Below are 25,556 nucleotides of genomic sequence, written 5' to 3'. Positions count from 1 at the left end.
GGGGGGGGCAGGGTGTCCCAGGGAGCAAGGCCGGAGCCAAAGGTCACACTTTCAAGTTTAACACAGGAACTTGCAACTGTTTTGGATCCGGTTGGTGCAGAACTACAACTCCCAGCTCCCAGATGCCACTCCTTGTACTTCGTAAAAACTGACAAATTGCAGTAAAATTGTACCTGATCTGAATGGTTAATCGGGGGCCATGTTGCCTCACTGCAGAAGTGACTCCGCCCAGAGCCGGCCCAGCAGAACATGTGGGCGGGGACTGTTGTTACAGGGATGCTCTGCTGGGCAGGTTTGTTAGACCGGCGGGACTGGTTCTTGCCGAGCTGTTTGGAATTGACCCTTTTGGCCGATTTCTTGCTTTCTGTGGCCGTGTTGTTGGCCGGGAAGGAATAAGGGGGGGGGCTGGCAGCTCCCCAGCACCTTTGGCGCCGGTGCCACTGACTAAGCAGAAAGATTTCGCTCTAATTAGAAACGATCAGTCAGAGGGGAAACCTCCTTATTGTTCAATGCCTTTCCCTGTTCCCTATGGTTTGGCCTCCAAAAACCCAACTACACTGCACCCGGAGTGTCACTCAGTGCCGCCCAACCTGTGGCTCTATGTCACTCAGTGCCACCCAACCTGTGGCTCTATGTTACTCAGTGCCGCCCAACCTGTGCCTCCGTGTTACTCAGTGCCGCCCAACCTGTGGCTCTATGTCACTCAGTGCCACCCAACCTGTGGCTCTATGTTACTCAGTGCCGCCCAACCTGTGGCTCTATGTTACTCAGTGCCGCCCAACCTGTGGCTCTGTGTCACTCAGTGCCGCCCAACCTGTGGCTCTATGTTACTCAGTGCCACCCAACCTGTGGCTCTATGTCACTCAGTGCCGCCCAACCTGTGGCTCTATGTCACTCAGTGCCACCCAACCTGTGGCTCTATGTTACTCAATGCCGCCCAACCTGTGGCTCTGTGTCACTCAGTGCCGCCCAACCTGTGGCTCTGTGTTACTCAGTGCCGCCCAACCTGTGGCTCTATGTTACTCAGTGCCGCCCAACCTGTGGCTCTGTGTCACTCAGTGCCGCCCAACCTGTGGCTCTATGTTACTCAGTGCCACCCAACCTGTGGCTCTATGTCACTCAGTGCCGCCCAACCTGTGGCTCTATGTCACTCAGTGCCACCCAACCTGTGGCTCTATGTTACTCAATGCCGCCCAACCTGTGGCTCTGTGTCACTCAGTGCCGCCCAACCTGTGGCTCTATGTTACTCAGTGCCGCCCAACCTGTGGCTCTATGTTACTCAGTGCCGCCCAACCTGTGGCTCTGTGTCACTCAGTGCCGCCCAACCTGTGGCTCTATGTTACTCAGTGCCACCCAACCTGTGGCTCTATGTCACTCAGTGCCGCCCAACCTGTGGCTCTATGTCACTCAGTGCCACCCAACCTGTGGCTCTATGTTACTCAATGCCGCCCAACCTGTGGCTCTGTGTCACTCAGTGCCGCCCAACCTGTGGCTCTATGTTACTCAGTGCCACCCAACCTGTGGCTCTATGTCACTCAGTGCCGCCCAACCTGTGGCTCTGTGTCACTCAGTGCCGCCCAACCTGTGGCTCTATGTTACTCAGTGCCACCCAACCTGTGGCTCTATGTCACTCAGTGCCGCCCAACCTGTGGCTCTATGTCACTCAGTGCCACCCAACCTGTGGCTCTATGTTACTCAGTGCCGCCCAACCTGTGGCTCTGTGTCACTCAGTGCCGCCCAACCTGTGGCTCTATGTTACTCAGTGCCACCCAACCTGTGGCTCTATGTCACTCAGTGCCGCCCAACCTGTGGCTCTATGTCACTCAGTGCCGCCCAACCTGTGGCTCTATGTCACTCAGTGCCTCCCAACCTGTGGCTCTATGTCACTCAGTGCCGCCCAACCTGTGCCTCCGTGTTACTCAGTGCCGCCCAACCTGTGCCTCCGTGTTACTCAGTGCCGCCCAACCTGTGCCTCCGTGTTACTCAGTGCCGCCCAACCTGTGGCTCTGTGTTACTCAGTGCCGCCCAACCTGTGGCTCTGTGTTACTCAGTGCTGCCCAACCTGTGACTCTGTGTTACTCAGTGCCGCCCAACCTGTGGCTCCGTGTCACTCAGTGCCGCCCAACCTGTGGCTCTGTGTTACTCAGTGCCGCCCAACCTGTGGCTCTGTGTTACTCAGAGCCGCCCAACCTGTGGCTCCATATTACTCAGTGCTGCCTAAGCTGTGGCTCCGTATTCCTCAGTGCCGCCCAACCTGTGCCTCCGTGTTACTCAGTGCCGCCCAACCTGTGGCTCTGTGTTACTCAGTGCCGCCCAACCTGTGCCTCCGTGTTACTCAGTGCCGCCCAACCTGTGCCTCCATGTTACTCAGTGCCGCCCAACCTGTGCCTCCGTGTTACTCAGTGCCGCCCAACCTGTGGCTCTATGTTACTCAGTGCTGCCCAACCTGTGCCTCTATGTTACTAAGTGCCGCCCAACCTGTGCCTCCGTGTTACTCAGTGCCGCCCAACCTGTGGCTCTGTGTTACTCAGTGCCGCCCAACCTGTGGCTCTGTGTTACTCAGTGCCGCCCAACCTGTGGCTCTGTGTTACTCAGTGCTGCCCAACCTGTGCCTCTATGTTACTCAGTGCCACCCAACCTGTGGCTCTTTGTTACTCAGTGCCGCCCAACCTGTGACTCTGTTACTCAGTGCCGCCCAACCTGTGCCTCCGTGTTACTCAGTGCCGCCCAACCTGTGGCTCTGTGTTACTCAGTGCCGCCCAACCTGTGGCTCCGTATTACTCAGTGCCGCCCAACCTGTGGCTCTGTGTTACTCAGTGCCGCCCAACCTGTGGCTCTGTGTTACTCAGTGCCACCCAACCTGTGGCTCCGTGTTACTCAGTGCCGCCCAACCTGTAGCTCTGTGTTACTCAGTGCCGCCCAACCTGTGGCTCTGTGTTACTCAGTGCCGCCCAACCTGTGGCTCTGTGTTACTCAGTGCCACCCAACCTGTGGCTCCGTATTACTCAGTGCCGCCCAACCTGTAGCTCTGTGTTACTCAGTGCCACCCAACCTGTGGCTCCGTATTACTCAGTGCCGCCCAACCTGTGGCTCTGTGTTACTCAGTGCCGCCCAACCTGTGGCTCCGTATTACTCAGTGCCGCCCAACCTGTGGCTCTGTGTTACTCAGTGCCGCCCAACCTGTGGCTCTGTGTTACTCAGTGCCACCCAACCTGTGGCTCCGTGTTACTCAGTGCCGCCCAACCTGTAGCTCTGTGTTACTCAGTGCCGCCCAACCTGTGGCTCTGTGTTACTCAGTGCCGCCCAACCTGTGGCTCTGTGTTACTCAGTGCCACCCAACCTGTGGCTCCGTATTACTCAGTGCCGCCCAACCTGTAGCTCTGTGTTACTCAGTGCCACCCAACCTGTGGCTCCGTATTACTCAGTGCCGCCCAACCTGTAGCTCTGTGTTACTCAGTGCCGCCCAACCTGTGGCTCTGTGTTACTCAGTGCCGCCCAACCTGTAGCTCTGTGTTACTCAGTGCCCCCCAACCTGTAGCTCTGTGTTACTCAGTGCCACCCAACCTGTGCCTCTATTTTACTCAGTGCCGCCCTATCCATAGCTCCATATTACTCAGTACCGACCAACCCGTGACTCTCGGTAAAAAATGATGGCGCTTGTTAACCCCTTAATGACTTATTTGCTAAGAGAGCTTTGAGTAGATGTAAGGAGCAGTGAATGGAGTGAGTGAGCAGGGGAAATGGATATTGGGGATGTATGGGAAGATGTCATTGGGTAGAAATAGTAATGAGCGCACAGGTGTGGCGCAGAGGTAAATGGGCCTCATCCCAGGCAGTAAAAACAAATGATTCGGAGCAGTTGTAGGTGAATCTTAAATAAGGACTAGCGCCACGGATGAAATATGTTCTGCTGCCCGGGCCGGGGTGCTGGGCCAAGGGATACTCTTGTGACATCCTTAGTATGTGACAACATCCTTTGGGGTGATGTCATGGCCTGCAGGGGGCAGCGAGGGGCCGGCGTGTGTGTGCAGAAACCATTAGGAACCCGACACAAGCGCGCGGGATTGTCCTTCATTGCAGCCGGCTGTTTGCTCTCCTGTTACACCCTCGCTGGCAGCAGCGCCAAGGCACGCACATACAGGGTGGCAGTCAGCGTTGGTACCCTGGGAGCGAGGGGCAATCACTGCCAGACCCCCACTCAGTAATTGGTACCTGTCCCACCTGTTGGCACCTAGAACACTTTAAAGAAAGAGGGTCAGCCCAGGTTCTACATTGAGTTCACTTTTAGTTCAATGTAGCGAGTGATATTCTGAGACAATTTGCAATTGGTCTTCCTTTTTTATTATGTGTAGTTCTATAATGATTTCTCTTTTTGTTCAACAGCTCTCCAGTTTGAAATTTCAGCAGCTATCAGGTTGCTAGGGTCCAAATTGCCTTGGCAACCAGGGATTGGTTTTGAATAAGAGACTGATATATTAATAAGACCGGACCAAATAGAAAAATAAGGAATAAAAATAACAATAACAATAAAACTGGAGCCTCACAGAGCAATAGGGTTTGGCTGCCGGGGTCAGTGACCCCCATTTGAAAGTTGAAGAAAGAAGGCACATAACTCACAAACTTAAAAAAAAAAAAATAGATAATAAAGACCAATTGAAAGGTTGCTTAGAACTGGCCAATCTATGACATACTAACAGCTTGAAGGTGAACCGCCCCGTTAATGTGCGTGGGGCATATTACAGGCAGCCTAGAAGCCTTTGTTTGGGCAGTGCCCATTCAGTTTATGGGCCAGTACAGAACCACTCACGTAGGTTTTATTTCTAACCCGCAGTGCAAGAAGAAGCACACCCTGCAGTGCCCGGATTACGCCAGGGATGGGAAGTGCCCAAACGGTGCCAAGTGCAAACTGCAGCATCGCCAAAGGAAGAAACGGCCAGAGAATGTGGCCCAGAGCGAGTGGCCCCGGCCCGGCGGCAGGCAGGGGCAGTCTGCAGGGTAAGTACCGGGGCCCCGGCAATCCTTGTGCCGCCCAAAGCTCATATTGTGTTTATTCCTTAATGTATAATAGGGAGACACTGAATCCTGGATAACAGTTATTGTGCCAGGTAACAATTACCCCCTCACTTACAGGGCAAGTGCTATTGGTTCCACCGACACTGCGTCTGATGAAGACTTGGGCAGAAGCAGAATGCAGACCCTCCCCGCCTTCATCTCCCTGAACTGCTCCCTGACTCCCACCGGCGACACCTCACAGGGACCTGCCAAGGGGGCAACAACTGACGACTCGGGTAATTCCCTTAGGGCTTCTTACAGTATTGCCCCCACATAGGGAAACTAAAGCTCCATCAATACAATCTACACCAGCAAAGTAATGTTACTGTGTTTATACAGGAAGTATCATACATTATAAGGGGTAATGTACCCCCTACTGTAAATGATAAGGATATTAGCAGTCACTGAGGGGTTCTGTGCCCCCCATATAAAGGCACAAGGCTGCAGGCTGAGTTATACAGGGAACTCTGAGTATCACTCATGTATTATAAGGGATAATGTACCCCCTACTGTAAATGATAAGGATATTAGCAGTCACTGAGGGGTTCTGTGCCCATATAAAGGCACAAGGCTGCAGGCTGAGTTATACAGGGAACTCTGAGTATCACTCATGTATTATAAGGGATAATGTACCCCCTACTGTAAATGATAAGGATATTAGCAGTCACTGAGGGGTTCTGTGCCCCCCATATAAAGGCACAAGGCTGCAGGCTGAGTTATACAGGGAACTCTGAGTATCACTCATGTATTATAAGGGATAATGTACCCCCTACTGTAAATGATAAGGATATTAGCAGTCACTGAGGGGTTCTGTGCCCCCCATATAAAGGCACAAGGCTGCAGGCTGAGTTATACAGGGAACTCTGAGTATCACTCATGTATTATAAGGGATAATGTACCCCCTACTGTAAATGATAAGGATATTAGCAGTCACTGAGGGGTTCTGTGCCCATATAAAGGCACAAGGCTGCAGGCTGAGTTATACAGGGAACTCTGAGTATCACTCATGTATTATAAGGGATAATGTACCCCCTACTGTAAATGATAAGGATATTAGCAGTCACTGAGGGGTTCTGTGCCCCCCATATAAAGGCACAAGGCTGCAGGCTGAGTTATACAGGGAACTCTGGGTATCACTCATGTATTATAAGGGATAATGTACCCCCTACTGTAAATGATAAGGATATTAGCAGTCACTGAGGGGTTCTGTGCCCCCCATATAAAGGCACAAGGCTGCAGGCTGAGTTATACAGGGAACTCTGGGTATCACTCATGTATTATAAGGGATAATGTACCCCCTACTGTAAATGATAAGGATATTAGCAGTCACTGAGGGGTTCTGTGCCCCCCATATAAAGGCACAAGGCTGCAGGCTGAGTTATACAGGGAACTCTGGGTATCACTCATGTATTATAAGGGATAATGTACCCCCTACTGTAAATGATAAGGATATTAGCAGTCACTGAGGGGTTCTGTGCCCCCCATATAAAGGCACAAGGCTGCAGGCTGAGTTATACAGGGAACTCTGGGTATCACTCATGTATTATAAGGGATAATGTACCCCCTAGTGAAAATGATAAGGATATTAGAAGTCAACGAGGGGTTCCATGACCATATAAAGGGATGAAGGGCAAACTCCTTTATAAGAAGGTGCTGTTAAGCCAGACATAGAGGGGTTTGGGGTATATCCTGAGCGTATACCACGCGCCGGTGGGTAACAGCTGCCGTTACAGGCCTGAGTGCTTTGTGCTGACGGGAATCAGACAGAAGACTTTGGAGTTCACCTCTAACTTTAACTTCTTTGCCCTGACGTTACCCCGGGAGGGGGGGGGGCGCGCGCGGCTCCCACATGGGGGCTCACACTCGCGGTTTAGTTGCCAACCATATGTCTGACTGATAAATTATTGACGGTTCGTTGCTGTGGGACGCGCAGCGCGGCGAGTATCTCCGAGTAATGGCGGCGTTGCCCTCGGTGTGAGGGGACTCCTAAATTCTATGGGAGGGAACACAAAGCCCCTCAGTTACAGGGGGGGCATCGGGGTGTTTTCCTTCTGCGCCGACTTGTTTGTGGTAAGCGGCCAGATGGGCCCCATCCCCGGGGGGCCCCAAAAACCCACATTTAAGGGCATGTTCTCTTCTCAGTTAGCGTTTAGTAGGATGTAGAGAGAGGTATTCTGAGACAATTTGCAATTGGTCTTCATTTTTTATTATTGGTAGATTTTAGTTATTTCATTTTCATTTCAGCAGCTCTGCAGTTTGGAGTTTCAGCAGCTATATGGTTGCTAGGGTCCCAGTTACCTTAGTGACTAAGGAATGGTTTGAATGAGAGACTGGTATATGAATAGGGGAGGGGCTGAATAGAAAGATAAGGAATAAAAAGTGACAATAACAATAAAACTGGAGCCTCACAGAGCAATAGGGTTTGGCTGCCGGGGTCAGTGACCCCCATTTCAAGCTGGAAAGAGTCAGAAGAAGAAGGCAAATAATTCAAAAACTATAACAAATAAATAATGAAGACCAATTGAAGAGCTGCTAAGAATAGGCCATTCTATAACATACTGAAAGTAAACCACACCTTTATTTGCAATAGGACCCCTGGCACCCCAATCCCAGCCTGGCACCCCATAATAGCTCCACACTGAGCCAGCCCTACGCACGTTCCATTCCCCCGTGATGGGGGGGCAGTATGGCAGCAATACCCAGCTGTGAGCCTCTTATTGTACTGCAGCCTTATACCCCCCTGTGGGGCCAACATGGGGGGCAGAGAGACAAAAGGGGGGGCGAGTAAATGATTAGGCGTGAGTCTGGGTGTTGGAAGCATCTGATTGGTGCATAGCAGCAGGGAACAAAGCTCCCCGTGGGCACATGCCACTCTGTGCCCGGGTATGTGGGTCTGGGCCTGTGTCCCTGGGCAGCTCCAGAGAGAGCCCCCTATGGATTGGGTGTGCGCCAGGCCCCCCCCCTGCGCCCCCGCATTACCATGCACGCAGGATCCATAGGAGCTGCTTCCGCATCACTTTCTCCCCATTGCGCTTATCCCCCGGCTGCATTACTGCCACTTTGCAATGTAAATGCCAGGCTCCCTAATGCACAATTAGCCATGTTAATCCAGGTAAGAGTCCCTTAGCCACAAATACCCACGCGGAGGCCCCCCCGGGTAATGGCCTGTATTAGCATCCCAGCCGAGGGAATCCTATTAGCGGGGTGAGGGGTCAGCTGCAATTGCAATAACTGAGGGGCATTTGTAATGCGATCGCAGGGACTTCTGCATCTCTTATTCATTTGCTATCGAGCACTTGATTGGAACGTTGGCATTTCCCTGTATTTGCAATAATGTGTGTATAATAATAGGCCCCCAGCCTGTCCCGATCCAGCGGGGACTGCAGAACGGTTGCACCAACAGCGTCCGACCCCCTCTGCTTCCCTACTCTATCTGCAGCTACTGTATTATAAGGGATAATGTACCCCCTACTGTAAATGATAAGGATATTAGCAGTCACTGAGGGGTTCTGTGCCCCCCATATAAAGGCACAAGGCTGCAGGCTGAGTTATACAGGGAACTCTGAGTATCACTCATGTATTATAAGGGATAATGTACCCCCTACTGTAAATGATAAGGATATTAGCAGTCACTGAGGGGTTCTGTGCCCCCCATATAAAGGCACAAGGCTGCAGGCTGAGTTATACAGGGAACTCTGAGTATCACTCATGTATTATAAGGGATAATGTACCCCCTACTGTAAATGATAAGGATATTAGCAGTCACTGAGGGGTTCTGTGCCCCCCATATAAAGGCACCAGGCTGCAGGCTGAGTTATACAGGGAACTCTGAGTATCACTCATGTATTATAAGGGATACTGTACCCCCTACTGTAAATGATAAGGATATTAGCAGTCACTGAGGGGTTCTGTGCCCCCCATATAAAGGCACAAGGCTGCAGGCTGAGTTATACAGGGAACTCTGAGTATCACTCATGTATTATAAGGGATACTGTACCCCCTACTGTAAATGATAAGGATATTAGCAGTCACTGAGGGGTTCTGTGCCCCCCATATAAAGGCACAAGGCTGCAGGCTGAGTTATACAGGGAACTCTGAGTATCACTCATGTATTATAAGGGATAATGTACCCCCTACTGTAAATGATAAGGATATTAGCAGTCACTGAGGGGTTCTGTGCCCCCCATATAAAGGCACAAGGCTGCAGGCTGAGTTATACAGGGAACTCTGAGTATCACTCATGTATTATAAGGGATAATGTACCCCCTACTGTAAATGATAAGGATATTAGCAGTCACTGAGGGGTTCTGTGCCCCCCATATAAAGGCACAAGGCTGCAGGCTGAGTTATACAGGGAACTCTGAGTATCACTCATGTATTATAAGGGATAATGTACCCCCTACTGTAAATGATAAGGATATTAGCAGTCACTGAGGGGTTCTGTGCCCCCCATATAAAGGCACAAGGCTGCAGGTCAGTATCAGGGTGGAATTTCAGTGATTAATGACATCTCCATGCAGGTACTGCCAATATTATCTCTAGGCTTAAAACTTGTTCTGGGCAACCAGATCTGCCTGTATATGGGCACATTAATCAATTTCCACATTTGGTTTCAATTATTAGCAAATATCCCCACATTTCAGTTTTTAAAAATAGGATATTTAGATTTAGAGCCCCCATCCTGTATTGGCACAGCTTATTCCCCTCTCCTGTGATTGTTCAGCAGAACGAGGGCGGCACTGCAGGGAGTCTAATTAGTCTAATTCCTCATTAGCGGAAATCTAACCATCCCGGTTGGGTATCCTTGTTATGGGCTAAGGGGGCCCAGCCTGAAGGCCAGTTAGGGGGGGATTTGGGGTGAGTGCTTATTTGTGCCCTGGGTACCCCTGGAACTATAGCGGGGTGACTGTTACCCCAATGTTTCTATATATCTGTAACCTTGTTATGGGCTAAGGGGGCCCAGCCTGAAGGCCAGTTAGGGGGGGATTTGGGGTGAGTGCTTATTTGTGCCCTGGGTACCCCTGGAACTATAGCGGGGTGACTGTTACCCCAATGTTTCTATATATCTGTAACCTTGTTATGGGCTAAGGGGGCCCAGCCTGAAGGCCAGTTAGGGGGGGATTTGGGGTGAGTGCTTATTTGTACCCTGGGTACCCCTGGAACTATAGCAGGGTGACTGTTACCCCAATGTTTCTATATATCTGTAACCTTGTTATGGGCTAAGGGGGCCCAGCCTGAAGGCCAGTTAGGGGGGGATTTGGGGTGAGTGCTTATTTGTGCCCTGGGTACCCCTGGAACTATAGCAGGGTGACTGTTACCCCAATGTTTCTATATATCTGTAACCTTGTTATGGGCTAAGGGGGCCCAGCCTGAAGGCCAGTTAGGGGGGGATTTGGGGTGAGTGCTTATTTGTGCCCTGGGTACCCCTGGAACTATAGCAGGGTGACTGTTACCCCAATGTTTCTATATATCTGTAACCTTGTTATGGGCTAAGGGGGCCCAGCCTGAAGGCCAGTTAGGGGGGGATTTGGGGTGAGTGCTTATTTGTGCCCTGGGTACCCCTGGAACTATAGCGGGGTGACTGTTACCCCAATGTTTCTATATATCTGTAACCTTGTTATGGGCTAAGGGGGCCCAGCCTGAAGGCCAGTTAGGGGGGGATTTGGGGTGAGTGCTTATTTGTGCCCTGGGTACCCCTGGAACTATAGCGGGGTGACTGTTACCCCAATGTTTCTATATATCTGTAACCTTGTTATGGGCTAAGGGGGCCCAGCCTGAAGGCCAGTTAGGGGGGGATTTGGGGTGAGTGCTTATTTGTGCCCTGGGTACCCCTGGAACTATAGCAGGGTGACTGTTACCCCAATGTTTCTATATATCTGTAACCTTGTTATGGGCTAAGGGGGCCCAGCCTGAAGGCCAGTTAGGGGGGGATTTGGGGTGAGTGCTTATTTGTGCCCTGGGTACCCCTGGAACTATAGCAGGGTGACTGTTACCCCAATGTTTCTATATATCTGTAACCTTGTTATGGGCTAAGGGGGCCCAGCCTGAAGGCCAGTTAGGGGGGGATTTGGGGTGAGTGCTTATTTGTGCCCTGGGTACCCCTGGAACTATAGCAGGGTGACTGTTACCCCAATGTTTCTATATATCTGTAACCTTGTTATGGGCTAAGGGGGCCCAGCCTGAAGGCCAGTTAGGGGGGGATTTGGGGTGAGTGCTTATTTGTGCCCTGGGTACCCCTGGAACTATAGCGGGGTGACTGTTACCCCAATGTTTCTATATATCTGTAACCTTGTTATGGGCTAAGGGGGCCCAGCCTGAAGGCCAGTTAGGGGGTGATTTGGGGTGTGTGCTTATTTGTACACTGGGTCCCCCTGGAACTATAGCGGGGTGACTGTTACCCCAATGTTTCTATATATCTGTAACCTTGTTATGGGCTAAGGGGGCCCAGCCTGAAGGCCAGTTAGGGAGGGATTTGGGGTGAGTGCTTATTTATGCCCTGGGTACCCCTGGAACTATAGCGGGGTGACTGTTACCCCAATGTTTCTATATATCTGTAACCTTGTTATGGGCTAAGGGGGCCCAGCCTGAAGGCCAGTTAGGGGGGGATTTGGGGTGAGTGGGTATTTGTGCCCTGGGTACCCCTGGAACTATAGTGGGGTGACTGTTACCCCAATGTTTCTATATATCTGTAACCTTGTTATGGGCTAAGGGGGCCCAGCCTGAAGGCCAGTGAGGGGGGAAGCAGCGTAACCCTTTCCCTGCCAGACAGTCTCTGAATAGCACGGAACATATTGTTATAAAGTGGAAGGAGACATTAATAGCCCCCCAGTCCCCCCCACCCCCCGTTACAGGTCCTGTTCCATATTTTAGCTCCCAGTTAAATGGGCCGGGTGGGCTCGCCGTACCCCCCGCTGCAGTGCCAGCCAAGCGCACCAATGCGGAGCATTTCATTCGAGTGCTAATTTAATTAGGAAGCACCCATTTCAGTTAATTTGCTCGGGAAGATGGCTGCAGACTCGCGGCGCCAACAGCTGTTCCTCTCTCGTCCGATGAGCGTTCTGGGCCTCGCAAATGGCTCCGCTCAGCCTTGTTTGGGAGGAAGAAGAGGATTTTATTGCCGCAAACGATCCTCTCAGTAAACACTTTACAGCTCTGCGCGCGCCGGAGTGTGTATTAAGCCCTAGCAACGCGGCCGGCTGCAAATCTGCCACCATACGGCCGTCATTTTATCGCCATATTTCACAGCCGTAACGTTAATGGAACACGCGTCTTTAACGGCTCCACTGAGCACGCTCAAATGATTGCCTTTTGGTGGGGCAGCACTTCTTGTTTTTGTCTTCTCCAGTCTGTACTTGAGCGGGGGAGTAACCAACGTTCCCTCTAATTTTTTATAGGCTGTGTGCGCAAAAAATATCATCCGTGCGCATTTTAAAGCAAGATTAAATTTTTGTGCGCTACAGAATGTTTGTTGGAGTTCAGTTATGGGCATTTTTGCGCAGGTCTTTCAGTTTGTCTAAATCAAGTTACAAAAACACGATGTTATTTCAGTTATCAATAACACTGTTTATTCAAACAAGTTTCATTGTTAAATGCTATACCTATTAATAACGTGTAATTATATTTTATAGGTAGCATTTCGAAACTAAGAGTAATTTAGTTTTTCTCTGCGATCTTTCATATTTATCCAGTCTGAATAAATTCTGTCAAGATCTATCGTGCCTCCATTTTGAAGGTTACTCTTAATACGCATCAGCATTTCCAAATGTTCTAACTGTAAACGGTTCCTTTGCTTCGTTTTCAGATTGTTCATTAAACTAAAACCACGCTCACAATCTGCACTCGAAGCTAAGAATGTGGCACCAATGTCCATCAATTTTGCTAATTCTGCAAATTGATCATTCTGAAATGAAAATTCGCTGGGGCGAAAACTGCCTATAAGGATTTACACATTTAGAAATCAGGACAGGACTTTGTCTTTCCCCCAACCTTACCCTCACCTAGCATTCCTTCAGTGAAGGACCTTCACTATACATTGTGTGCCTATGCCACATCTCCAACTACGGTTGCCCCCTGGCTGGTAAAAATGAAGCCTGATGCCAAAGTTATTAATCCCCCATTGATTTGTTTGCTGCTGAGCCAGCACTACCAAAGCAGAATCTCCATGTTAGCTGGGATGGCAGTGTAACTGTGCTGTACATACTTGTATACACCTACCTGGTCCTCATGACGTGCCATCCAGCATTTCCCACAGCGCAATGCCTTTGGAAATAACTCAGACGTCTCCTCGGTCTACCGCCCTCGTTACCCCGGCAACAGGTACTTCTGGCTCCTGTCCGGTGCTGAACGTGCTCCTTGCGCGCACCCCCCCCCAGACGTCCGTCCGTGGGCAAGTACGCGCGCAGGTACGCACGGACACTCTACACATTGCACCGGACAGGAGCCAGAAGTACCTGTTGCCGGGGTAACGAGGGCGGGAGACCTAGGAGAGTTATTTCCAAAGGCAAAAATCATTTTAGGCAAAAATTTTATTTTTGTGCGCGCTATTTTAATTTGTGTGCGCGGGTTCGGAAAGTCGTGTGCGCGCGCACACGCGCACAGCTTAGAGGGAACAGTGGGAGTAACTTGTTTAACTCCTTGGGAGCTGGGCCGGGGGTTGCACTGAGATTCTGCTCCTACAGGTGCAATGCCCAGGCATGGACTGGCAATCTGTGGCTTCTGGCAAAGGCCAACGGGGCTGCTGTAAGGTGCCATAGTCACTATTTATTGGGGGGGCTGTTTGTGCCTCTGGGTACTGGGAATGCCAGGGGGGCTGTAAGGTGCCACAGACAGTCACTATTTATTGGGCTGGGGGGGCTGTTTGTGTCTCTGGGTACTGGGAATGCCAGGGGGGCTGTAAGGTGCCACAGACAGTCACTATTTATTGGGCTGGGGGGGGGGCTGTTTGTGCCTCTGGGTACTGGGAATGCCAGGGGGGCTGTAAGGTGCCACAGACAGTCACTATTTATTGGGCTGGGGGGGCTGTTTGTGCCTCTGGGTACTGGGAATGCCAGGGGGGCTGTAAGGTGCCACAGACAGTCACTATTTATTGGGCTGGGGGGGCTGTTTGTGCCTCTGGGTACTGGGAATGCCAGGGGGCTGTAAGGTGCCACAGACAGTCACTATTTATTGGGCTGGGGGGGCTGTTTGTGCCTCTGGGTACTGGGAATGCCAGGGGGTCTGTAAGGTGCCACAGACAGTCACTATTTATTGGGCTGGGGGGGCTGTTTGTGCCTCTGGGTACTGGGAATGCCAGGGGGGCTGTAAGGTGCCACAGACAGTCACTATTTATTGGGCTGGGGGGGCTGTTTGTGCCTCTGGGTACTGGGAATGCCAGGGGGGCTGTAAGGTGCCACAGACAGTCACTATTTATTGGGCTGGGGGGGCTGTTTGTGCCTCTGGGTACTGGGAATGCCAGGGGGCTGTAAGGTGCCACAGACAGTCACTATTTATTGGGCTGGGGGGGCTGTTTGTGCCTCTGGGTACTGGGAATGCCAGGGGGCTGTAAGGTGCCACAGACAGTCACTATTTATTGGGCTGGGGGGGCTGTTTGTGCCTCTGGGTACTGGGAATGCCAGGGGGGGCTGTAAGGTGCCACAGACAGTCACTATTTATTGGGCTGGGGGGGCGCTGTTTGTGCCTCTGGGTACTGGGAATGCCAGGGGGGCTGTAAGGTGCCACAGACACTCACTATTTATTGGGCTGGGGGGGGGGGGCTGTTTGTGCCTCTGGGTACTGGGAATGCCGGGGGGGCTGTAAGGTGCCACAGTCAGTCACTATTTATTGGGCTGGGGGGGCTGTTTGTGCCTCTGTGTACTGGGAATGCCGGGGGGGCTGTAAGGTGCCACAGACAGTCACTATTTATTGGGCTGGGGGGGGGGGCTGTTTGTGCCTCTGGGTACTGGGAATGCCAGGGGGGGCTGTAAGGTGCCACAGACAGTCACTATTTATTGGGCTGGGGGGCTGTTTGTGCCTATGGGTACTGGGAATGCCAGGGGGGCTGTAAGGTGCCACAGACGGTCACTATTTATTGGGCTGGGGGGGCTGTTTGTGCCTATGGGTACTGGGAATGCCAGGGGGGCTGTAAGGTGCCACAGACAGTCACTATTTATTGGGCTGGGGGGGCTGTTTGTGCCTCTGGGTACTGGGAATGCCGGGGGGGGCTGTAAGGTGCCACAGACAGTCACTATTTATTGGGCTGGGGGGGCTGTTTGTGCCTCTGGGTACTGGGAATGCCAGGGGGGCTGTAAGGTGCCACAGACAGTCACTATTTATTGGGCTGGGGGGGGGGCTGTTTGTGCCTATGGGTACTGGGAATGCCAGGGGGGCTGTAAGGTGCCACAGACGGTCACTATTTATTGGGCTGGGGGGGCTGTTTGTGCCTATGGGTACTGGGAATGCCAGGGGGGCTGTAAGGTGCCACAGACAGTCACTATTTATTGGGCTGGGGGGGGGCTGTTTGTGCCTCTGGGTACTGGGAATGCCAGGGGGGGCTGTAAGGTGCCATAGTCACTATTTATTGGGGGGGCTGTCTGGGCCTGGCATTTTAATACACTAGCCCCAATTGTGTATCTCAGTCTGGGCCTGGTCATTCCGACCCTCAGCAGCGAGGGGGTAGTTCACCTTAAACGTTATATTCAGTGTGATTTAGACTATTTGCAATTGGTCTTTTTTATATTTTGTGGATTTTGAATGAATGACTTGTTTTTTTTTTGAGAGGCTTAGGGGTTGAGCTGTGTGGTTGCTAGGGATTTATTTCCTTAGCAAAAGTCAGATTGAAGATGAATAGTAACAGCGCTGCCATAGGGAAGCATGGGGCCCTTTCTATAATGAGCTTTTTCCCCCAAAACCATGAAAAATTCAAAAGTTGCGGAGAATTGTATTTCCTTTTATTGTAAAAAAAAAATAATAAATGGGTGGAGTTGCCCTTTAAATTTTTATCGTTGCTAAAGAGCAGATGTGGCCCCATGGGTTGTGCTTAGTATGGCGGGACGGAGGGGCAAAGGAAGTGTGAGCTCTGTGGCACCTACGCGCAGCCCCTCGCCACTCAGCGCTCGTGTTGCTGAGACAGCGCCAGGGTGCAGAGAGCGTGTGAAAGGGCTGCGAGAAGTCAGAGGGTGGCCTGACAGGGTGCCGAGGGGAGGTGAGAGGGGTGAGAGGGGTGCCAGCTGTGTCGGCTGTGTCGGGCATTTGTTCTTATGAGAAATAGGTCAGACTGCGAGACCTCAGCAGCGAGAGAGACTCTCCAACCTCTGTGTCTCTGCCCAATATCAGCACTCACTTCCCTCTGCTGCTCCCCTTCTGCCCTGCCTTCTCTCCCCTGCTTCTCCCCCTCTCTCCCCTGCTTCTGCCCCATTCCTGCTTCTCCCCCTCTCTCCCCTGCTTCTGCCCCATTCCTGCTTCTCCCCCTCTCTCCCCTGCTTCTGCCCCATTCCTGCTTCTCCCCCCTCTCTCCCCTGCTTCTGCCCCATTCCTGCTTCTCCCCCTCTCTCCCCTGCTTCTGCCCCATTCCTGCTTCTCCCCCCTCTCTCCCCTGCTTCTGCCCCATTCCTGCTTCTCCCCCTCTCTCCCCTGCTTCTGCCCCATTCCTGCTTCTCCCCCTCTCTCCCCTGCTTTCTGCCCCATTCCTGCTTCTCCCCTCTCTCCCCTGCTTCTGCCCCATTCCTGCTTCTACCCCTCTCTCCCCTGCTTCTGCCCCATTCCTGCTTCTCCCCCTCTCTCCCCTGCTTCTGCCCCATTCCTGCTTCTCCCCCTCTCTCCCCTGCTTCTGCGCCATTCCTGCTTCTCCCCCTCTCCCCCCTGCTTCTGCCCCCTCTCCTCTGCTTCTCCCCCATCTCCCCCATTTATGCTTCTCCCTGCCCCCCCCCCCCCCTCCAGTGCTTCTGTTGGCATGGGTGCATTATTATGGGGCATTATTATATAAAGGGGTAAATAAAATGCTGGGAATTGTTGCCCTTGCTTCTTTTTGCTCCATAGACTGTGGGGGCCCCTAATACCCCTGTAATCTCTGTATTGGATTCCCAGCCCCCAGGAGTCGCAGCCTTAAGGCCTATGGGAAAGGGGCAATTATTCGCTCAGCAGAAAATAGCGGCTCCTACAATGCCCCCGTCTGCCTGTTCCCTCTCATACCGGAAAGTGCCCCGGTGCCCATGGATGTGCCAGTGTCGGCCATGTTGCCCCATGGGGCGCTGGGTGTGGGGGGCCCAAGCTCGCTCACACTGAGGAACGTCTGTAGCTTTAATCGGTTCCTGTAATTGGCTCCGTGAGTTACAGCCCGCGGCCCCCCACTGCGATACCGACGCGCTGATAGGGGCCCCCACTGTGTGTGACTGGAGGCAGTTCCATACGGCGGAACCGGGGCGGGCGCCGTGCCAGAGCCACACTGTGCCACACAATAGGCCTCGCTTTAACCCTTCTGCTGGGCATCAGCCTGGCATTAATACAGTTTATTTACTATTTATTTGTAAAGCAGGGATTATAAACTCATTCCCTTCCCTGTATTAATCCCACCACCCCTGCTGGGAGGCTCTCCCCTGTATCCACCCCCTTTCCTTTCTCCCATTCACGTTAGGGGCCCCTTTGGTATTTAATCAGTTGCCCAACTGCAGTAAAACTAAGGCTGGGGGGTGAGCAGGGCATTCCCCTTACCCAATACCCCCCCGATACCCCCCCCCATTAAGTCATTAAGGGGCTTTTCACTATCGCAGTGATCGCTCCCTCCCCTGGCAGAGCGGTGGGCTGGGGGCTTTCAGGCTGATCCCCCATGCATAATGCAAAGTAAATAGAGGCTGGCGGGGGGCCAGGGAGCGCGGCACAAGTGCCAACCCTCGTCCCACTCACACGTGCATTATGGGATATGGGTCGGTGCTGCTGGTTCTTGGCTTAGAGCTTCCATAACCGGCCCCGGTACTGTTCCTGTGGGCCCCTGTGTAGCCAAGTGATGTCTGAGAGCCCCCCATAATGCCTCAGGCTGGGCCATTAATGGGCATTAGTTGGGCAGGGGCATTGGTCAGTAGCTGCTGTGTGTCCCTGAGCCACCCGTATGGGTGCCCCGTATTCCTATAGGCTGGCCCTGTTACAGGGATTTGTATCCCTTCAGCTGATTGGAGCTTCTGCCCCTGGGGTCCCAGCTGCTCATTGGATGATAGAACTTGACAGATCCAAGTTGCACCCCATTCTTATTGGGTTTTCTGCTGCTTTGGGTGGGTTATACCGTAGCCCCTCTATCAATATCCTAATGGACCAACCCCCTCTGGGGATACGTGCAGAACCCCCCCCTCTGGGGCTATACACAGAACCCCCCCCCCCCGGGGCTATACAAAGAACCCCCCCCGGGGGCTATAGACAGAACCCTCCCCCCCCCCCAGGGCTATACACAGAACCCACCCCCCTGGGGCTATACACAGAACCCCCCCCCCTGGGGCTATACAAAGAACCCCCCCCGGGGGCTATAGACAGAACCCTCCCCCCCCCCAGGGCTATACACAGAACCCGCCCCCGGGGCTATACACAGAACCCCCCCCCGGGGGCTATACACAGAACCCCCCCCCCCTGGGGCTATACACAGAACCCCCCCCCCCGGGGCTATACACAGAACCCCCCCCCTGGGGCTATACACAGAACCCCCCCCTGGGGCTATACACAGAACCCCCCCCCCCGGGGGCTATACACAGAACCCCCCCCCCGGGGGCTATACACAGAACCCCCCCCCTGGGGCTATAGACTGAAACCCCCCCCCCCCCCGGGGCTATACACAGAACCCCCCCCCCGGGGGCTATACACAGAACCCCCCCCCCGGGGCTATACACAGAACCCCCCTCTGTTAACTGGTCAGAGCCAGAGAGACCACTATGTGCTGCTTTGTGCAGAGTTAAACATAAGCCCAAGCAAGTCCATGTTGCCTACATTTCCCAGGAGCCACAGACAGCCAAGGACTGCTGGGAAATGTAGTTCAGTAGGTTCCCTATGTGGCAGTGTGGCTGTTACGGGGGGGCCGGGGGTACGGGGAATGAGTAAGGGATAAGTAAGGTGAGTAGAGGGACTATATTTAAGGTGACAATCCGCGATGTGACGGCACAGTTACACGGGTGTAAATCAGGCGCTTCTCAGTATGTGATCCCGGGGCAAGTTGCGCAGTTAGTGCCCAGCGGGCTCACCCCCTGTAACCCTATCTGCCACCTTCCAGTACTGAGTGTATTAACCCTGCCGGGCACCAGTATGGGCAGTCTGTACCTAACTGTGCCACTCCAGCCCTGGAACTACCAATCCCAGCATCCTCTAACTGCCCCGCATTGCCCCGCCTGTGTACCCGCAGAGCCCAGATACCATAGCAACACAGGGCAATAACCACGGAGGAGTATGGACTGGTCCGGCCCACTCCTGATCCCCGTGCCCATTGGTGCCCAAAGGGGCTCATTTTGTGTAAGTCAGATACTGTCTCAGCGATGCCAGTCTAATGCCCCCCCCCCCCCTCTCTCTCTCTCTGTCTGTCTGTCTCTCACACAGGCAAACGGCTGCAGATCAAACCTCGACTGTGAACCGGACTGTCTGCCCGTGGCACCCTGGCCTCCTCCAATCAGAGGGTGAGATCTACCTGTGTGCCAAACTCTCAGGAAATCAGGAGTCACCACAGAAGGCACACGTCATGGATGTGCTGTGGGCACGGAACATGCTTTGTCCATGTTGGGTTTAGTATGGTCTCCGCCAGATAAAGCAGTTCATCACATGGTCTCTGCCAGATAAAGCAGTTCATCACATGGTCTCTGCCAGATAAAGCAGTTCATCACATGGTCTCTGCCAGATAAAGCAGTTCATCACATGGTCTCTGCCAGATAAAGCAGTTCATCACATGGTCTCCGCCAGATAAAGCAGTTCATCACATGGTCTCTGCCAGATAAAGCAGTTCATCACATGGTCTCCGCCAAGCAGGGCAGTTTGCCTGGCAGATGCCTATTTAATAATTCATATTAATTTAATTTATGGTTTCTGTGTATAATGAGCTTTTGCTGTTTATGAGTTTTGTGCCCAATAGTTAGGGGTTTGCCCCCCAGGGTGCATTTTATTTGCTTGAACCCTTTTGTTTGGGGGGTGTTAAAGTTTGGGCAAGGGATAGGGTGCTAGTCTGGCAGGGACACACCGGGGGGACAATGGGCACAGATTCTACCTTATGACTGGCCACTTACCCCCCAGCTGTGACTCTTAAAGACCCCATTACATTAGTGCCCCCTAGAGTTTGGCCCTATAGAAAGAGCAGGGCCCATACTCAGATCTATGCAACTGATGCCCCCCCCCCTTTAAAGAGCAAGTAAAGGCCCCGCTTAATGCTCATTAATTATACCCCCACCCCCCAATTCTGCCTTCATTTAGCCATTGTGGTGCCGGGGGGTCACTGGTATCCAAGGCAAAGGGAGGGGCCACATCAGACACACCCAGGAGGTAAGTTGAACAGGGGGCAAAGGACATGGCACTTTATGGGTGAAACATATTGGGTGCCCCTAGCAATGCCCATCTCATCATTTGCATTTACACCTTCAGGTTGGTACCGGGCCCCATTGGGGTAAGAGCCAAGGGCCCCATCGTAGAAAAGTATATAAGGAGTTTTTATTTGCCCCAGTTTGTGATTCTTTTAATCCCCAATAAAATACAATGTTCCCAAAGTGATTTTAACAAATATGAACTGTTCTCATGTGTATTTTGTGTTACTCCCCCCCCCACTTCTTTCCTGCCCCCCCCCCCCCATAATCCCCCCTTCCCTTTCTGCCCTTTCTCTCAGGTGGGAGTTGCCATATTGTTGGATCCATGCAGGTGTTGGGAGTCTCAGGATTAGGGAACCCTGCGGCATGTAAGGGGTTACGGAGGCCCGTTGGCAGGGAGTTGGCAGGGTTGCTGGGAGTTACTGGCAGCGCCAGGCTGGGGGATTAGGGAACCCTGCGGCATGTAAGGGGTTACGGAGGCCCGTTGGCAGGGAGTTGGCAGGGTTGCTGGGAGTTACGGGCAGCGCCAGGCTGGGGGATTAGGGAACCCTGCGGCATGTAAGGGGTTACGGAGGCCCATTGGCAGGGAGTTGGCAGGGTTACTGGGAGTTACGGGCAGCGCCAGGCTGGGGGATTAGGGAACCCTGCGGCATGTAAGGGGTTACGGAGGCCCATTGGCAGGGAGTTGGCAGGGTTGCTGGGAGTTACGGGCAGCGCCAGGCTGGGGGATTAGGGAACCCTGCGGCATGTAAGGGGTTACGGAGGCCCATTGGCAGGGAGTTGGCAGGGTTGCTGGGAGTTACGGGCAGCGCCAGGCTGGGGGATTAGGGAACCCTGCGGCATGTAAGGGGTTACGGAGGCCCGTTGGCAGGGTTGCTGGGAGTTACGGGCAGCGCCAGGCTGGGGGATTAGGGAAAGGAATGAAAGAGAAGCAGAAAAACTGCCAATTGCTGCAAATTAAAGAGGGAAATGCGTCCAATACCCAATGTATTAATCCCCTCGCTCTCAGCTGCGTCCCCATTGGCTGCCTTAGTGCCGAGTGAGCGGGGGCCGGCGGGGCTCTTTAATGGGGGGATGGGGCCAAATTGTTCTCCCGGGGCCAATTGTCAGGCCGTCAGTAGCCTTTATGTGCCCATAAAGCAGCAGGGTGCCAATCCGACCGCTACTGAGCCTGTAATTGCTCTTACCCACAGCTGCCCTGGTATATCCCATGGTGTGAAACTACAACTCCCAGCATCCCACCCTGAGCCGAATGCCCATCACTGTACAGGTATTTAGCAGGTACAGGTACAGGCTATGGGCAAACTTAGGGGGCTGTTCCTGCTGAATTGTGCTTAGTACAGGGGAATCCCTATGTGCCATAGTTTTATGGTATCTCTCTGTACAGGCTATGAGCAAACTTAGGGGGCTGTTCCTGCTGAATTGTGCTTAGTACAGGGGAATCCCTATGTGCCATAGTTTTATGGTATCTCTCTGTACAGGCTATGAGCAAACTTAGGGGGCTGTTCCTGCTGAATTGTGCTTAGTACAGGGGAACAGCTATGTGCCATAGTTTTATGGTATCTCTCTGTACAGGCTATGAGCAAACTTAGGGGGCTGTTCCTGCTGAATTGTGCTTAGTACAGGGGGATCCCTATGTGCCATAGTTTTATGGTATCACATGATTAGCGGCCGGCAGAGCCCTCAGTGCCAGACCCACAGACAATAGAAATGTTACTTTTGTGCTTTTTTACTCTGCCAACAGATCTGTTGCTATGGAGGAGCCGGGGGGACAGGGAGTTGCCGGATCGATGGGAAGTTTAATCTCCTTACAAATGGGCTTAAAGGGAACTGTCATAAATAGCCCCGAGGTGCCAAACTGGGGGGGCTAATAAATCAGCTGCACAAATAGCCTGTCCTGTTCCTGCTCTGGCGGGGGGCCAAGCCGTGACGCACGCGTCTGTCAGGGTCAGGCATTCACTTGCACCGGGGGTAAAGGGGCATTAGTATTAAACAATCTGCCTATGGGGGGGCAGGGAGTGTGACTCGGGGGGGAATCCCACACTGACCCCAGGAATTGCCTATGGGGGGGCAGGGAGTGTGACTCGGGGGGGAATCCCACACTGACCCCAGGAATTGCCTATGGGGGGGCAGGGAGTGTGACTCGGGGGGGTATCCCACACTGACCCCAGGAATTGCCTATGGGGGGGGCATGGAGTGTGACTGGGGGGGTATCCCACACTGACCCCAGGAATTGCCTATGGGGGGGGCAGGGAGTGTGACTGGGGGGGTATCCCACACTGACCCCAGGAATTGCCTATGGGGGGGCAGGGAGTGTGAGTGGGGGGGTATCCCACACTGACCCCAGGAGGATCAATAGGGGAAAGCACAACGCCAAGTTGCCCCCTTTGTGGTGACGCTTTACCCCCGGGCATCATTCCTTTATCCCATGATACGGGGGGCATTAGTTTAGCCGGATCTCACTATTCACTCCCGGAGGGGAAGAGATTGGGGCCAGGGCCCTCCCATTAATACGGGGGGTGGGGGCTAAAGTGAATGTGAATCCTGGGGCCTAACGAAGGGGGCCGTGCCCGGGTCATGTTGCCCTTGCCACCCTTCTCTTTGGCTACAGTAGCTGCAATGGGCACTGCCCAACCCGGAGCTGCCAGTCAGGTCACTATGGAGAATGGAATCACAGCATTTATCCCAGGGGCCAATAAAATCACAGCAGAAAATAGATTCAGAGCATTAACCTCAGACATGTCAGTAAGATCACTACAAAAATGGGTTTAGGGTGAAGGAAAACCCCAGCCAGGCCACAAAGATCACTGCAGAAAATGGATTTGGAACATTGCATTGACCCCAAATATGGCCGGTTACTAGAGAAATGTATTCAGAATATAATAACCCCAGACATGTCAACAAGGTTATTGCAGGAGATGGATTCAGAGCATTGCATTAACCCCAAATATGACAGCAAGGTTACTACAGAAATGTAATCGGGGCATAACAATAACCCCAGACATGCCACTAAGATCATTTCAGACAATGGATCCCGAGCTTTACCCCAGACATGTCTGTAAGATCACTACAGAAATGGTTTCAGGGTGAATCAATAACCCCAGACATGTTGGTAAGATCACTACAGAAAATGGATTTAGAGTGTTGCATTAACCCCACATATACCAGAAAAGGTAAGTGGGACCCTAACACCCAGATAATCATCTAAATTACAAACTTGAAAACAAAGGGTTAATTTTTTAAAGATATATGCGCACTGCCAGCCCTGCATTGTGTACTTTATACTGAAAACCAATGTGGAGGTGAGCTTTAACCCACTGACTGCCGGGCTGCCCGATGGACTGTGTGATCCCCCTAGAATAGTATTGGACTGAATGAGTCACATGGGGATGGGGGGGTTATACCTTGTGAGCCCCTAATATCCCTTTTCACAGGGGGGGCTTCAGTACCAAGTGGGGGGGGGGGCTGCTGGTTGCACTGGGAGTCACTGGGTCACAAGGGCAGAATGACAGGAGCCAAGAAATGATACCCAGCAGTTTAACCCTTTCCTTACCAAGGCTGCGTTGCTGGCAGGGCAGTTATAGGGGGGCAGCAATATAGATTTCCTGTTGCAGGGTTACGTGTTGCCTAGCAACGTGATGCCCCAGGACCCAGTGACTGTCAAGGAAAGGGTTAAAGGGTTGCTGAAAGGGGTATAAATAAGAACCAATCGGCTCCCCCCCCCCCCCCCCCAATAAAGCCAAATTGGTTTTACGCTTTGGAGCCCGTTTAATTGATCTGTAGGAGGAAACGAGTTCATCTCCCTATTGATTGGCTCTCGCTGCAACCGCTTCGTTATGATATCCGCTTCTCGGCAAAATCACCCAATCAATGGCCGGCCCACTAATCCCTTCTACTTGCCCTTTGTGTCTGTCCTGGGGCAAGTACTGTGTGTGCAGGTAGGGGCAGAAATACACAGTCACAAGGTTGTGCCCATCCCGTACTGAGGAGGTTGTGCCCACCCCTTACTGAGGAGGTTGCGCCCGCCCCTTACTGAGGAGGTTGCGCCCGCCCCTTACTGAGGAGGTTGCGCCCGTCCCTTACTGAGGAGGTTGCGCCCGTCCCTTACTGAGGAGGTTGCGCCCGTCCCTTACTGAGGAGGTTGCGCCCGTCCCTTACTGAGGAGGTTGCGCCCGTCCCTTACTGAGGAGGTTGCGCCCGTCCCTTACTGAGGAGGTTGCGCCCACCCCTTACTGAGGAGGTTGCGCCCACCCCTTACTGAGGAGGTTGCGCCCACCCCTTACTGAGGAGGTTGCGCCCGTCCCTTACTGAGGAGGTTGCGCCCGTCCCTTACTGAGGAGGTTGCGCCCGTCCCTTACTGAGGAGGTTGCGCCCGCCCCTTACTGAGGAGGTTGCGCCCGTCCCTTACTGAGGAGGTTGCGCCCGTCCCTTACTGAGGAGGTTGCGCCCGTCCCTTACTGAGGAGGTTGCGCCCGTCCCTTACTGAGGAGGTTGCGCCCGTCCCTTACTGAGGAGGTTGCGCCCGTCCCTTACTGAGGAGGTTGCGCCCACCCCTTACTGAGGAGGTTGCGCCCGTCCCTTACTGAGGAGGTTGCGCCCGTCCCTTACTGAGGAGGTTGCGCCCACCCCTTACTGAGGAGGTTGCGCCCACCCCTTACTGAGGAGGTTGCGCCCCCCTTCTGAGGAGGTTGCGCCCCCCCTTACTGAGGAGGTTGCGCCCACCCCTTACTGAGGAGGTTGCGCCCATCCCTTACTGAGGAGGTTGCGCCCGTCCCTTACTGAGGAGGTTGCGCCCGTTCCCTTACTGAGGAGGTTGCGCCCGTCCCTTACTGAGAGGTTGCGGCCCCGTCCCTTACTGAGGAGGTTGCGCCCGTCCCTTACTGAGGAGGTTGCGCCCGTCCCTTACTGAGGAGGTTGCGCCCGTCCCTTACTGAGGAGTTGCGCCCGTCCCTTACTGAGGAGGTTGCGCCCGTCCCTTACTGAGGAGGTTGCGCC

General features: G+C 53.0%; 1 protein-coding gene across 2 annotated transcripts in view; it reads left to right on the top strand.

The window, feature by feature from the left end:
* The window catches only part of zc3h3 (zinc finger CCCH-type containing 3), a 102,601-nt gene extending 81,839 nt beyond the window's left edge, over positions 1-20,762 (top strand). The window contains exons 10-12 of one of the 2 annotated variants that reach the window (NM_001044484.3): positions 4,832-4,995; positions 5,131-5,288; positions 19,594-20,762. In NM_001044484.3, the coding sequence (NP_001037949.3) occupies positions 4,832-4,995; positions 5,131-5,288; positions 19,594-19,625 (354 nt within the window). In that variant the 3' untranslated portion in view covers positions 19,626-20,762. The remainder of the gene's footprint in view (positions 1-4,831; positions 4,996-5,130; positions 5,289-19,593) is intronic. The other variant, XM_018094683.2, reaches the window with a different exon arrangement.
* Positions 20,763-25,556: the final 4,794 nt, after the last annotated feature.

Source organism: Xenopus tropicalis, chromosome 6 (assembly GCF_000004195.4).
Source record: "Xenopus tropicalis strain Nigerian chromosome 6, UCB_Xtro_10.0, whole genome shotgun sequence".
NCBI classification, from domain to species: domain Eukaryota; kingdom Metazoa; phylum Chordata; class Amphibia; order Anura; family Pipidae; genus Xenopus; species Xenopus tropicalis.
Note: the sequence above shows the minus strand (reverse complement) of the source record. Positions and strands in the feature narration are given on the sequence as shown.